This window comes from Sphaeramia orbicularis, chromosome 24, assembly GCF_902148855.1.
Source record: "Sphaeramia orbicularis chromosome 24, fSphaOr1.1, whole genome shotgun sequence".
NCBI classification, from domain to species: domain Eukaryota; kingdom Metazoa; phylum Chordata; class Actinopteri; order Kurtiformes; family Apogonidae; genus Sphaeramia; species Sphaeramia orbicularis.
The window spans coordinates 24,096,043-24,110,430 of NC_043979.1; the positions used below are offsets into that span (position 1 = coordinate 24,096,043).

General features: G+C 40.5%; 1 protein-coding gene across 9 annotated transcripts in view; it reads left to right on the forward strand.

The window, feature by feature from the left end:
• Nucleotides 1-428: 428 nt before the first annotated feature.
• The window catches only part of eya4 (EYA transcriptional coactivator and phosphatase 4), a 59,231-nt gene continuing 45,271 nt past the window's right edge, over nt 429-14,388 (forward strand). For all 9 annotated transcript variants that reach the window (XM_030128967.1, XM_030128958.1, XM_030128959.1 and 6 more), the window contains exons 1-2: nt 429-794; nt 4,552-4,612. In XM_030128967.1, the coding sequence (XP_029984827.1) occupies nt 4,580-4,612 (33 nt within the window). In that variant the 5' untranslated portion in view covers nt 429-794; nt 4,552-4,579. The remainder of the gene's footprint in view (nt 795-4,551; nt 4,613-14,388) is intronic.

Genomic DNA, 14,388 nt, shown 5'->3' on the forward strand with positions numbered 1-14,388 from the left:
TTTTATAAATTATTATAACTTCTGAGCCTTACATTATTGTTTTACAGGTCCGGCCCACTGGAGATCAATTTAGGCTTAATGTGGCCCCTGAGCTACAATGAGTTTGACACCCCTGGTATACATTTATTCCACTTTTTTTTTTTTTTTTTTTTTTTCACAATAATGATACTCAAAGTTTCAACCTTGTAATAGATAGTTAGAGTCATCTGGTCACTGGGTGCATGTTGTTTTTACTTTGATGGGATAAATAAAACTGTGTGCACGTCATTTGGGCCAAACTATTAATAAGAATGTCATTTTGGTATCCCCCTCACCCCCCCACCCGCCTCCCCTCTGAACCCCATTACTCCTTTGGACACTTGCCCAATAGTGTCCGCATGGCAGCTGGACGCATGCGCATTGCCTCGGAGTTCAATGATGAAGTTGGGTCTAATGCAGCTGAACAGCCTGGTGCGCAAACTTGGACGCGGACTGAAAATAATGGTGTTTCTCGCCGAAGTGGGCGAACCGGTCACCAGAAGTGAACCACGGGACTTGAATTTGACTTTGTAAATGTGTTCGCTTCGACCGTGAAGAAGTGTTCGGGCTTGTTTTTTTTTGTTTTGTTGTTGTTTTTTTGGACTTGCTGGTAATGGCCAGCAGTGGCTGAGGTGTTTGGATCCAGTCAGTGACAGACTGCAAACAGCAGGGAGAGCTGCACACACCACCGCAGTCAGATTATGAACCAGTTCAAGCGCTGAAGGAAATCTGGGAGCTCATTTTTTCTAACAGGGACGAAAATATTCCAAGCGCAGGTACATTTTCTTTACATTCCTTAACTTATTCTTTTCTTATAATAAAAAAAAAAACGCTCGTTGTATGTCTGATTTGACTGTGCTAAATATGCAGCCAAAGTGCATAAAGATGTTAAATTATTAACTAATTTACTTCAGATTCATCCCACTTTATTTAATGAAGTAATAATTAATAAAAGTGTCTGTATAGAAAAAAAAAACTTAAAGTGTTTTATCCTCAGTTAACACATTATTAAAGTAAATTTTACTGTTAAAATATATTGGTTGTGGTGTTAAGTGTTGTTGTAAAGTGTGTTATTTATTGGCTCAGATATATGATGGACTCCTCATCAGTGGGCCTCATTTCACACGTGATTTCGTCCCCTCATCCCCACGCATGCCCCGCATCTCAACTAATTTAACCTGCAGATGAAGTTTTGATCTTTTAACAAAACGTACAAAAAATTGACTTAAGTAGAAAGTCAGTTGGTATTAATTAATCAGGTAAAAAATGTTTTCCAATTAATTCGTGGCATTTTACGCGTAAAAGTGTAACGACAATACAACTGTATTTTGTTTGTATCTGTTGTCTGGTGAGTTGCAGATCATCGTTGCAGGTCAGTATGGTTTCCTCAGCTTTTATTTGTTGTTTTTTGTTTTTTTTTTATTTGAGATGTCATCACAGGACACACGGAGGAATTTTTAGTCCGCATCTGTGTGTCTGTGTGCCGCATCCTTCCGCGCGTCCGTGGTACCTCTCCATCTCTCCTCTCATACCACGTGGAGTTTGTGTTTATATTTGATATGTAGGAAATGGGAATCTTATACCACGACTGGACTCTAAGGGCTTGAATGGCCCCTGGCTATTGGCCTGCCCCTAACAACATAGCAAGTTACGCGCCGACTCAAAATCTGATAGGCCTGCTCCACCGTAATCCATACAGATTAGATTTCACATTAAGGACTCATACTTAACCAACACGCATTAATCCGCAAAAGACCGACTGCATTTAGTTTGGAGAGATTTTCTGGAAAATGTAAATAATAATAATAATAACAATAATAATAATAATAATAATAATAATAATAATAATAATAATAATAATAGGCCTACACATTGACAGGATCACAATTATTCTTCAGAGGTTTTGGAATTTGAAAGGAACACATGGATGCACAAATATTTTTTTTTTTTTTTGTCTCTATGGTGTTCCAAAGCAAATTATTTCATAGGCTGGTCTGTAAAATATTGCATATACATGTAAAATGTAGAACAAGTATTGCGCGTTTTTATCCTTTACGCATTATTTTATTTTTGAAACAATTTAACATTTAAATAAATTCCCCACAATGAAAGAAATGGTATCACCTGCTCAAAAACTGAACATCTTAATAATTAAATAAATAAACAAACAAACAGGCCAATCCAGCACCGATAACTTATATTTATTACACATCATTTCTTGCATTAACTCATCAATATAACATTGTATTAAATTTGCAAAACAATTTCTTAATTAAGGTCATGGTTGAAGACTTCATATGTGAAGCAAAAAAGAAAAAAAAAAAAGCCTATTGGAAACATAATCCTCAAACTGTCTTTTTGAGAAGTGTCATGTAAAAATCGATTTATGCGTAAACGATTGCCGAGTCAATGGTTTGAGTCGAATTTAATATGTGACTTTTCACTTCAGCCTCTCCAGCCAGCAGTCTGCGGTTTGTTCAACATTCTCCTCTCTTCGGCTTTTATAGCGTGAAATTACCGCAGTGAAGCAGCGCAGTCCGCTTTCTAATCCTCCGCTGTCCCATATGTGTTTCTTATGCCGCTGTCAATAGCCATAGTGAGAAATATAATTCTCTCTTCTGGGACGCCGAAGGAAATGGCAGGCATTATTGATTCCCTGTGCAGTGTCAGGTAACTAGGCCTACTGGATGGTTTAAGGGCCATATATGCAAGGCTGTGGTGTGGAGTGGGGATGCAAAAAGGTGGACAAGTCATGCAGAGCTGCAGTAACTAAATATGATGCGTTTAAAGACTCAGCTCAAACATGGGCCACAGTAAACAACGTGAATATATATATATATATTTTTTTTTTTTTAAATGCATCGTTATTTGCAAGTCTCACTATAAGTATGTCATTTAATTATTCATATATGCACCAAAAACAAAGATAAAAAACATTAACTTTAGATAAAATGCAATGCAAATTTGAGTTAATGTTAGAAGATGCTTTATAATATCAGTTTATAAGTGCATAAACTTGAAGGAGAGAGTAAAATGTAGGTAGATAGGGGCCCGTCCTCCTGATTCTGTCCTCCACAAAGGTGAGAGAGGCTGACAGGGGAAAAAAAAAAAAAAAAGAGGGAGGGAAGGGAGGGAGGGAGCGAGGGTGAGGCATGGGCACAAATCAATTCACCTAAGAGACGCATTATTGTCTTCGGTTTCAGGCGAGGAGGAGCTGAGCGCTATGAAAAATTAAAAGGATGCCAGTTAGTTTAAAGGATTGAGCCAGAAAAACTCAGCGCGCACACACACACACACATACACACACACTGAATGCATACTGAAACCAACAGATACTTTGTGTGTTTCGTGTTTTAACATTTCCTGGTTGTTAAGCCTCTGATGTGATAATACACCACTGCATTCGTACATTTAGGAAAGTGTAAGTCGTCTTTTTTGCTAAACTATATTTACATACACTCATGAACTGGTTGTTCAGTTGTGATGTTCAGGTAAAGTTGAACAAACAGCACAAATTCACTTACAGTAAAACACAACAGAAAGGTCAGATGGAGAAAATATGACCTAAATTGGAAGAGAGGTTTGTGTTTTGTTATGAAAGAAATCAGTGGAAATGATTCTTTGACACTCCTTAACAACCTCCTTGGGAACTAAAGACCAGGAGGGACTGTTGTGTTTTCATGTGAGTGCGTGTTTTTGCACCAAACTCTATTGTTTAGCTGTCAAACTTTTTTTTCTGATGGCCCTTACACAATACAGCAGAGAGGAGCCGTTTTGTGCCGCTCTGTTGAGACGATGGCATTGTTTTCTATTCTTTCAGCTTGGGCTTTTGTTGCAGCGTCACTTCTTGCGTGACAGCGGCAAAAAAACACAAAAAAACCCCACAAGGGCAGAGTGAAATTTCTGCTTTTTTTTTTTTTTTTTAATACAAGCAAAATCCTGATCTTGACATCTTATCTTATCTCTCTTAAATTTTACACAATCACCTAGGTCTCTTCACATCGGACCGCGCCAACCTGTCTCCTGTCTAGTATTAACAGGGTCACTCACTGTCTTCGTATGCAAGCCAGCTTCTGTGTCTGTGGTCCCGGGCCAGCCAAGCGGCCCTATCATTTACACTTCTCCATTTTCATTGTTGATATTTACTTCTGCAATTATCTCTCCACTTCACCCTCGGCTGAAGATGATATGGTGAAGTTAACGCTGCTGCTTCCCTTCTTCAGTCTCCTGTTGCTCACACATAAACACACTGACGGAAGGTCTAACCAACAGATGCGCATCAGCTGGAGAAAATAGTGATGAATATAGCGGGTTCATCCAAAATGCGATTATATTTGACTATCAAATACCCAACCCAGTGTCTGTAATGCTATTCCACTCTGATGGTTTTCATTAACGGTAACAAAAATGCCAACCTGCTGTGTACAGGTGATCATTTTCCATGAACTGATCCATACGCAATGAAAAAAAGGCTGACTAGTTCATTGTAAATCCACTGTTGCTCATTTTATTTTCTCACTTTTACTCTTCTAGTGAGTGGCAGATCACAACCTAAGAAGCCATGGAGGCCTCACAGGACCTCAACGAACAGATGGTGAGTTAAAGGCTACTGTATGCATGTGGGTGGGTGGGTGGGTGGGTTGAGTATACCTTGTATTGGCCACACAAGTGTGAGGTATGGATGCACAGGAGTTGATGTGTGTGCTAACACACAGCAGATGTGGTTCAGTGAGCGTACAGTAACCATATGGTAGCAGTCACACACTACCAGAGACTTTATTAGACGCTGACATCAATTTAGGAAATGTGAGTGTGCACAGTGGTATGTGGATTTTGTGGCCCGTAAATGCATATAAGCTTAAATTAAATTCTTATATTCTTTTTTTTTTTTTTTTTATCTTTCCCATGTCTTTTAGATTCCAATCACACGCGTCCACACATACAAACACATATTGAGCCTGAGGGTTTGTTAGTGTCTCAGCATAGGAGGCCGTCTGCGTCACATCAGCGCAGCGTCCCAGTTCTGCTTGTTTAAAGATCAGGCCGTATTGTTGGGAAAATGATTTTGGCGGCGAACGAGGTCCACTCGCATTTCAAAGTCGTTAGTCAGCCACCAGAACAGGTGTAATTTCATCTCCTCCTCCTCCTCCATCAAGCTTGGTTCTCTCTCTCTCTCTCCCTCTCTCTCTCTCTCTCTCTCTCTCTCTCTCTCTCTCTCTCTCTCTCTCTCTCTCTCTCTCTCTCTCTCTCTCTCTCGCTCTGACCTGCCAGCCTCAACAGTAATAATAGTGCGAAGTGGGACAGCGCGCATGAAGTATGTTGTTTTTCCCTACTTTTTTTGTTGCTCTGTCAGACTTGCCCAGGGTTAGATTACGGTCTGACCCCAGTGGAGTACTGTCACTCGTACGTACAGCACAGTACATGCACACAACAAAAACATAGAATGAAAGAAAGAAAGAAAAACCAGAACATTCGTCATGCCATCCAAATATCAAATATTGATGTCCATATTCCACAATTACTTCACCTGCTTTAAATAGAGCAGTGGTATCATTTATAATGTGAATTTGAGCTGCAGCCTAAAGACATTGATTAATTGTTCAGGTTGGAAATGAGACCTCAGAGAAAGAACAGAGATTTTAATCATAGCACAGTGCTATAAGCTCAGAGCTGAGCCTGGCGGTTTCTGAAGACTTTACCTTTGTTAGATCCATTTGAGTCAAATTTATAAAACTGGTCACAACGATATTAAAACGGAGTGTGTTTTGGTGTTACATTGTATTGTCTCAGTTGCTGTATGGAAGGATGATGTTCTGTAGAGATGCTCACACTAAAGCCAAGAATAATCTGTTACAATGACAGTATCGTTTACAGAAGCTGTGTTTTTCTGCTGTTCTTTACTGTATGAGTTTTGCCTGATTTTCTAGCTTTTATTTGATTTCTTTTTCCTTTTTTTTAATAATCTTTTGACCTGCGTAGTCTAGGAACAACTCACTAATTGTTATTTCATTTTACGTGAACACAAAGGCTTCAATCTCTAAACGGATCCTCTAATTGAAATTCATTTCCTCACAATGTTTTCCTCCTTTTTTCTCATTGAATATTTAAACTGAAAGTGTCTAATTCTTTTTCTTCACCACTTCATTGAAATAAGCATGTCTCAGGTGACTAACAAAACAGTGCAGACCTCACACACAAAGTTTCGGGGAGTTGTCTGCTGATACCTGATATCCCCAACACCCCCTTATACCCTTTAAAGCCTCGTCCCTCACTTCCTCCAACCCCACCCTTTTCCCACCACTTCCACAGCGCGTCATCTGGGTTATGGTCAGGCGTCCTCTCTGGCCGACTGCCTGCCGAGGGCCAGCTTGCCGTCTGGGGTCCTCTGGGAGCTCTAGAAGGAGCCTGAGGCCGGGCCAAGCGTGGTTAGCCCACTAATACTACTTTTAGCTTGTTTAAGTGTCTCGCTCCACCTGTTGTCACATGCTTGTTTAGCTTTAGAGGAAATAGGTGATAACAGAAACTTTCTGTTACGTCCTGTGACATGACGTTCAAGAGACAACAGCGATGAGGACTCGCGTTTTCAGCTCTGACTTTTATAGACTGGCCAACACAAGCCTTTAAGTAACAAACACACAGTCGCTCAATGCATCTTGATCTGACAGAGCCCTGATTGAAGTCTCCAGACTAGTTGAGGAAGCAGAGAGAAAAAAGGGGGGGGGGGGGACGGCGCTGTTTGTTGACCCTAGGGAGCCGTGCAAGATTTTTAATGTATGGCCAGCACAAGAAAAAGTAAGACAGATGAAAAACGGATGAAAAAAGGGTCTTTTAGCTGTAGCCTTTTCCTCTGGTGCGCTGGGAGAGGCCCCGATTATGGCAGCTGTCCCACTCTATGTGTGTGTGAGACAGAAAGATGGAGAGAGAGAGAGAGCGAGCATGGACCAAGTTAGAAAAGGAAAGGAGTCGGGTTGCACCCCTCTTTCACCCCTACAACCCCATACAGACACATTCACACAAACTTACATGCAGCAGCAGTAGCTAAATACGAGCATGGCCCAACCCTGATTGCCAAGATTGCATTGGCGTCATAGACCGTCATTTTTAAAATCTGCCCGGCGACAAGGCATGTGGACAGATCATAGGAGTGTGGAGTGTAACAGCTACCCCTGGCATCCCTCTAGTAGGCTGGCATCCTAGTTGTGGCACCGAGGCGCACTTCAATTTCAGCTTAGTGTACAGTGATTCTTGTTAGATTTATGTTTAGTTGACAGCTGAGTGCTGCTGAGAGAGTTTGTCTGTCAGACTTGTAGTCGCTGCAGTCTAGACTCCTCTGGGATAGCAACGTATTATACACAGTTAATAAGATAAGTTAGTATTTTATGATGAAGCAACAGAGATGGGGATGTAGGAGCAGTGGAAGCAGATATATTGGGTGATATACAGGATGTATGAAAAAAACTATACATTTCGAAAAAATTACCCCCAGTTCCGCATTTGATAATTTTTGGAATTTTCTTTTACGGACGTTGGTAGGTAGGGGATTGGTGGACATTTGTCCAAATTTACGGACCCAGGTTTTCATGCATGAGTGAGCAGGGGCAAATTGTGCAATCCAAGTTAAAACTGGTTTGCGTGAAGTAGCGATGGGATTTAAATCCAATCAAAGGTCATGGGAGGGGATAATGGGCATCCATCTTGTTTTCACAAAATTGCCAGGTTACAGCATTAACACTTTGGCCACCATGTCATTTTCATCTCTACCTATGGTAGCTGTTCCTGCCTTTCAAAGTTAATTTAACTTGTTTAGGCCTGAAAATGTCACTGAGGACAGGCCAAGTTAGGGTTAACCCTAACCCTAATTTGGCCTGTCTTTAATTTGCCTCTGCTCACTCATGCATGAAAACCTGGGTCTGTACATTTGAACAAATATCCACCAATCCCCTACCTACTGACGTCCATAAACGAAAATTCCAAAAATTATCAAATGTGGAACGGGGTGTAATTTTTCAAAATGTATAGTTTTTTTTTTGATACACCCTGTATAGCATGAAAAAGTGGATGATTTAAGGTGGTAGTGGTAGAAGTGTCATCTGCAACTGATGCTTTTTGTAATGAAATCTGAATTAACACTCTCATTTGTAGCTTGCTTTTGTTTAAAAAGCATGGATCAATCAGAGCGTCTGTATTTCACTAAAACCCTTTTAGTCCCTCCATTGGTTTGGCCAGCTTATAGCTCAAGTGTATACAACAATTGAAAGTGCTTCTGGCTGGCCAGGGAAAGCCAGCTAGGTGTGAGGTCAGTAGGTTACAGACGGTTTGCGAGCCAATCGCAGTCTGACAGAGTCAAATCCCCCCAAACACACTGGAGAATCCATCTAGAAGCCCAGAGAAACCGGCGTGGGCTTTGTAGAATAACGCACCAGACAGGAAACCGCACAATATGAGCGCTGGAGTGTCTGCTGTGTGAGAGTATGTGTGTAGGTGTTTCTTTCTCTGTTATACACATAGACTTTTCTGAGGAGTGGGACGACTGAGGTCATCTGAGAGGAGGCGCTCACACCGAGCCCAAACTTGTTTAATAGAAGTCGATGTCAGGATGCAACTTTTCATGCCAGAAGTCCCGCTTTTATTGATTACTTAAGGACTTTTCGAGAATAATGACATTATTGCCAGATGGTACATGTCTCTGTTCTGCACATTTAAATGTTTTGAAAGAAGTTTGGTCTTCAAGAAATTACCAGTCATCATAGATTTCAGCTCAGCACTTCCAGATTCTTTGCAAATTGCATGAGCAGAAGTCTCCAGTAAAATCAATCAAATCAAACATTTTATTCTCTGTCCTCAGCAACATCCATAAATAGAACTCTGGCCCTGGCCAAGCACTCATCTGCCATTGGTTACAAAAAAGAAGCATATTTCCTCATTTTGCTGGGAAGGAAATGAAATTGCAACAATTGTGCTTTGGTTACGGAGGAACCTGCCTGCCCTGCCTGCAGCGAGAACTTCCTCTGCTGCTCTGCTGGGAGATTGGATTTCTCTCCGAGTGTAGAATCAGAGGGGTAGCGGAGGGGTCGCCGAGGCTAGACGGGCTCTGAACTGGGTCTCTGTTTGGCCTTATTCTTAAAGGCCTGTGCTGCTTTTTATTTCTAGTATCGCTTATTGTTATTTATTGGCTATTTACGGACCATAGATGGTATGGAATGGATTTATTATTGGGCTAGATGATTACACTTGGTACTACTGTTATAGTCAATAAAAAAAAAAAAGATTTAAAAAATCATTTGAAGTTACCATAGTTTGGCTCTGATGTGTTACCTCTGTCTTTTAGTGGTCTTCATGTTTTGGTTTGTGCATTGGAATGAGAAAACAATGTTCTACTGTCAACCGATACCCCCTATCATAGTGAGAATGAAATGATACATATTTCTGAAATATTTTTTTTTCCTGTCATCTTCAAGTAGGACTAGGAGAACCCATGATCTTAGATTGTGATCGGTCCTAATTTATTTTAATTTCCATCAGGTATGGTTCTATTTCCGGTTTCCGTTCTTTTTAAACTGTGCAAACGCCATCGTATGTATGTATCTTTATTTAGGTGGGACAGTACACATTAATGAACATATTTATACATTCCATTTCACTATAAACATGTAAATATGCTGGTATTGTATTACAGTGTTTTACAGAGAGTGCCGCACTATGAGCTGTTTGCATTAACACTGCTGGGCTGTCAAATCTGTGTAAATAGGAATACTTGAGCATCTGTTTAGACTAAAATCTGGTTTTATTCTGCAGTCATTTGCAGGACATGTGATGTATTATTTTGCTGGTGCTGATGAAATTAGGACTTAAGACAAATTGCAGTAAATGTGACACTCTGGTGTGAACTCTAATGTGCAGTTGGATTTGAGTGTGATTGACGAAGGGGCTTAAACATCTGTTTCATGATAAATCTGTCTCCAAATTAGTACTACAGTCTATGAAATAATGGAACACATTGTAGCGTCATAAATGTACAGTTAAGGAAAAGTTACTGTCAATATCCTGCTGTGATATGGTCAAAAATTACACAAAAAGGTATTTTTTTAGTCAGATTATGAGAATAAAAATCAGTCTTACACAACTTAAGCCTCAAGAAAAATGGGAAAATCGTGCAATACTTTGGTTGTAACTCACCTACTTTTTGTACGAAGCAAGAAAATTTTGATTCAGATGCTGAGTTGTGACACTACCTCAAACGACTGTCATATGATCTTTGGGACACATCACCCAGCCCTAGCTTGAAGGCATTTCAGCAATGTTTTGTGTTGGAATTACATTAAAATTTGGCATTGACGTTTGTCACGCTTACTGTGAAACTTAAATATGTTATTATTCTCTTTGATTACTAAGAAACAATGTTGTATAAGCAACACAACTGTGAATTTAAAGCACGTGTCAGGTCAGGAAAAGTTTTGAAATGATTAATGTTGGAAGTAAGCGCATCAACCTACTGGGATCATGTTTAAACTTATAAACCCACGTTGATGTCCAGATGTCCCACTTCCTTAAAAGTATTATAGTCACTCTGTCCTTGATTCTCTCTGTCTCTCGTCCCGTCTGTCTGCCTGTCTGTCTGTCCCACCTCCTTCTCCGACGGCCTGCCCGCCTCTCCGTCTCTCCCTGTCTCTTTCTGGGCAGAGTGATGATTCAGGGCCTATTGTCAAAGCAGCAATCCGATACAGAGCCAGCCCGAGAGCGGGGAAGGGGGGGGGGGGGGGGGGGGGGGGTTGATGGTGGTGGTGGATGATGGAGGGAGGGATAGGGAGAGTGGAGCGAGGCGAAGGGGGCGGAGGGGTGAGAAACAGGAGGGATTATGGGTGTTCTCATGGCCAGGTCCGTGCTGTCTAGAGCCCCGGGGCACTTTGGCACCCCTACCTGTCCTCTGCTTTACCTGTTGCTCTCATTTTCTAATTGGGCCTATGCTCTCTGTGTCTTTCCCTCCTTTGTCTTCTTCTGTCTTTCTCTCTTTCACACCCTGCAGCCCTTGACTGTCCCCGTGGACTGGCTGCCCTTCCCTGTTTTCTTTTTCCACACTTGTAAGTCATCCTCCTCTCACTCAATATGCCTGTCTTCTTTTTTTTTTTTTTGCAGACATATGGTATTTTGAGTGATTTTATTAGGAAGATGATATGAAGTGTTTCAAACCCTGGTATGATGGAACAGCTTGTGACTTCGGAGACATTCAACTCCTGTTCACTCTCCCTGGTGCGAAGGGCAGCAGGAACGTCTAGTAATCAGCTGCACATTGAATCTGAGAGCAGATGGTGTGTGTGTGTGTGTGTGTGTGTGTGTGTGTGTGTGTTAGCATCAGTACAGTGTGTATCTGCACACACATTAAGGCTATGTGCCTTTTTTTTTTAGATATCTACCTTATGTTGTACCTCTCACACACACTGTGATGTCATGAGCAGCATTATTTAACAGGCAGCTGGGAGGCCATTCATCATTTAATTAAAAGCGTCTGAAAAAGATCTGTGGCCTAATGAGATTAGCTTTAATTATTGATGCTGCTGCTGCTGCCACAGACACACACTTAGACACACAAAACACACACCCACATACACTCCATTTATGACCACCAGCGTCTCACAGACACCCCTAATGCAGATAGACATCGCACAGAGGCACTTGCACTGAATAACACTTACATGTGCACTTTTTGATTTCCATTTTTTTTTTTTTTTTTTTTTGCTCTTTCCTCACACACACACACACACACATGCACGCACACGCAGAAACTGAAACACATCTCATTGATTTTGCCTCATGGTAGGATGTGGAGGTGCTCTGGGTCGGTTGGTGGATTCAGGGGGAAGGCTGCGGTATGGGGACCGGGCGGGGGGTGCGGTAGCTGCGGTTGGGTTTGGGGTGAGGAGGGGGGAGTGGGGTGCAGCAGGATGGTGTTGTGTTTCTTTAGGTTCAACACAGCAGCAGAGAGGAACTCTTACTGTTCACTTACTCTGCTCTCCATGAAGTTTCATCTAAAGAATAAAACTACAAAGTGCTATAAAAATTGTCTTGGATTGCAGGTTTTCTACCTTTAGCAGCTTTAGTTTCTGTAAATGTAGACACCTCAAGCTCATCTTTTAAGGGAAATGGTTGCACAAAGTTCTTTCTAAATGTAGTTTAGGTTGGCCAATACATAACAACAGCCAGTTAATCAGGTGAGATCAGAAATAATCCATCCAAGTAATAAATATGTGCATAAATAAATAACTCTGGATCACTGAATGTCAAACTATAGAAAAATCATTAAAAAAAATCCAGATGGGAACAGTTATTATTTGTTATTTGAGCTTTTACTTCCCATCAAAGTCAATAATTCTAGAAGAGAAGCCTCTAGTCTGAGCTGAGTCCTGCAGATACCAATGGCATGTAAAAAAAAAAAATTAAATAAATAAATAAAACAAAAAAAACCCCACAGTATCAGCATTTACCTCTTAAGTTCTGTGTTAATATATTTCTTTTAAACGCACTGAGCTGTAAGGACAAGTGAGGACATGCTTAATATGTAATGCTGTATCATATAGAGTGTCACACGTAATACTTTGGTGACTTAGCTGTGACTGTTGACTCCTTTGCACCGTTTAACAGGTAGTTGTGTATTGTAATGATTTTTCATTTCAATTATTTAGTGATGCAATGTTTTCTTTTTTTTTGTCCAAATTTCTCATCATTTTGCCTTTAAAGTACCAGAAGGGGGGGGGTTGCAGAAAGATTTAACTCATAAAGACTCGAACTTGTGACCAAAACCATCTACTGATCTAAAATGTTTAATACCTATTGATCCACTAATCATATCATTACATGAACATTATTGGTGTAAAATGCAGTTTGTCATCTTTTCATGGTCATCAGATATGACCCATTTGGACGTTCAGAGGCTCGGTGGTTACCGTGGAAACACCGTCATCTTCTACAACATTGATTCACCAGTAAAACCCATGGAGTTGGATCAATGACAGTGGATGGACGCGCTTGTTTTATGTTCAGTTATTAATATATTTGCTGAAAAAGTCGCTTTTTCTGCAGTTTTTTTCTGTTTTTGAGACAATAACTCTCAGCTTAACTTTGGTGCTTCAATGAAATACCTTTTTCTTCCATTTTTGATACAAAGTTTTAATATAATAACGTTTGAATTTACTGAATTTTCTTGAACATCCAAATGAAATATAGGAAAATAGATAATTTACAGTGAAAAATGCAAAATGCAGGGGATAATATTATGATAAATGGTGATAAATCACTTAAGAAAGATTAAATAGAAAGAAAAATCCATTTGGGAACTACCAGAACAGTAACACTGGGTCTTTATGGGTTAAGAAGTTGCACCTAGGAGATGTTTGCTTTGCTTGTCTGCTAGTGAAGTGACCAGTAATGTTGCTAAATGTCTTCTATTAACTTCACTAATGCTCCTCATTTCAGCTCCACAATCTGTCCAGTTCACTCTGCAGTCGTCTGTGCCTCTCTGTTTTCACTTGTGTGCTGATTAGATGTTTCATATTGTATCTCGTGAGGTGTGTTCCAGTGATACAGTAGAGTAATGGCTGGAGTGCATATACTAGTGTGTCAGTGTGTGTGTGTGTGTGTGTGTGTGTGTGTGTGTGTGTGTGTGTGTGTGTGTGTGTGTGTGTGTTTGGCTGGTCAGCCATGGACTGGTTTAGGTTTCTCCCAGTTGTTTTTTTAATCACTCTCATCAGATTAGCTGAGCAGGGGCAGTCGAGGCCAAACGCTTCACAATTAACAGTGCAGAACCGGCACACACACACACATACACACACATCCATCAGTGACTTTTCATTTGTCTCCAATGAGTAAAGCTGCATTAAATCATGTCTGTGATCCCCTCACTCTCTGAGACAATGAGGAGCCAATTTAACAGACAGTTATGAAGACCACCGGGACGGCCAACAGGGTGGAGAACCACCCTACGCACTGTTCTCCTCTGCTGCGCTTCCTCCCTAAACATGGTTTGATTTGCATGGTTTGTTACACGTTGATTAAATAAAAATAATCTTTGACTTTCTAAAATTAAACGCCAAGTACATCTTTTTTGATTAATTTCACTGGACAGAAATCCTTGATGATTGTGTTTTTAGATGTGGTCAAACACCTGAAACTGCATAATAGATGTCCACTCAGTTCATGTTGTGGAGGTTTCACTCATATCACACAACAACTCGGCAAAAAGACGGTTACTAGTTGTCATTAAAAGATAAATACTCTGATTCTTGTGGCTTCTCCTCAACTTAAAGGAATGGTATTTTGCTTTTTTTTTTTTTTTAAATGGAATTACATATTTTGAAACATTTCCCTGTGGTCTACATA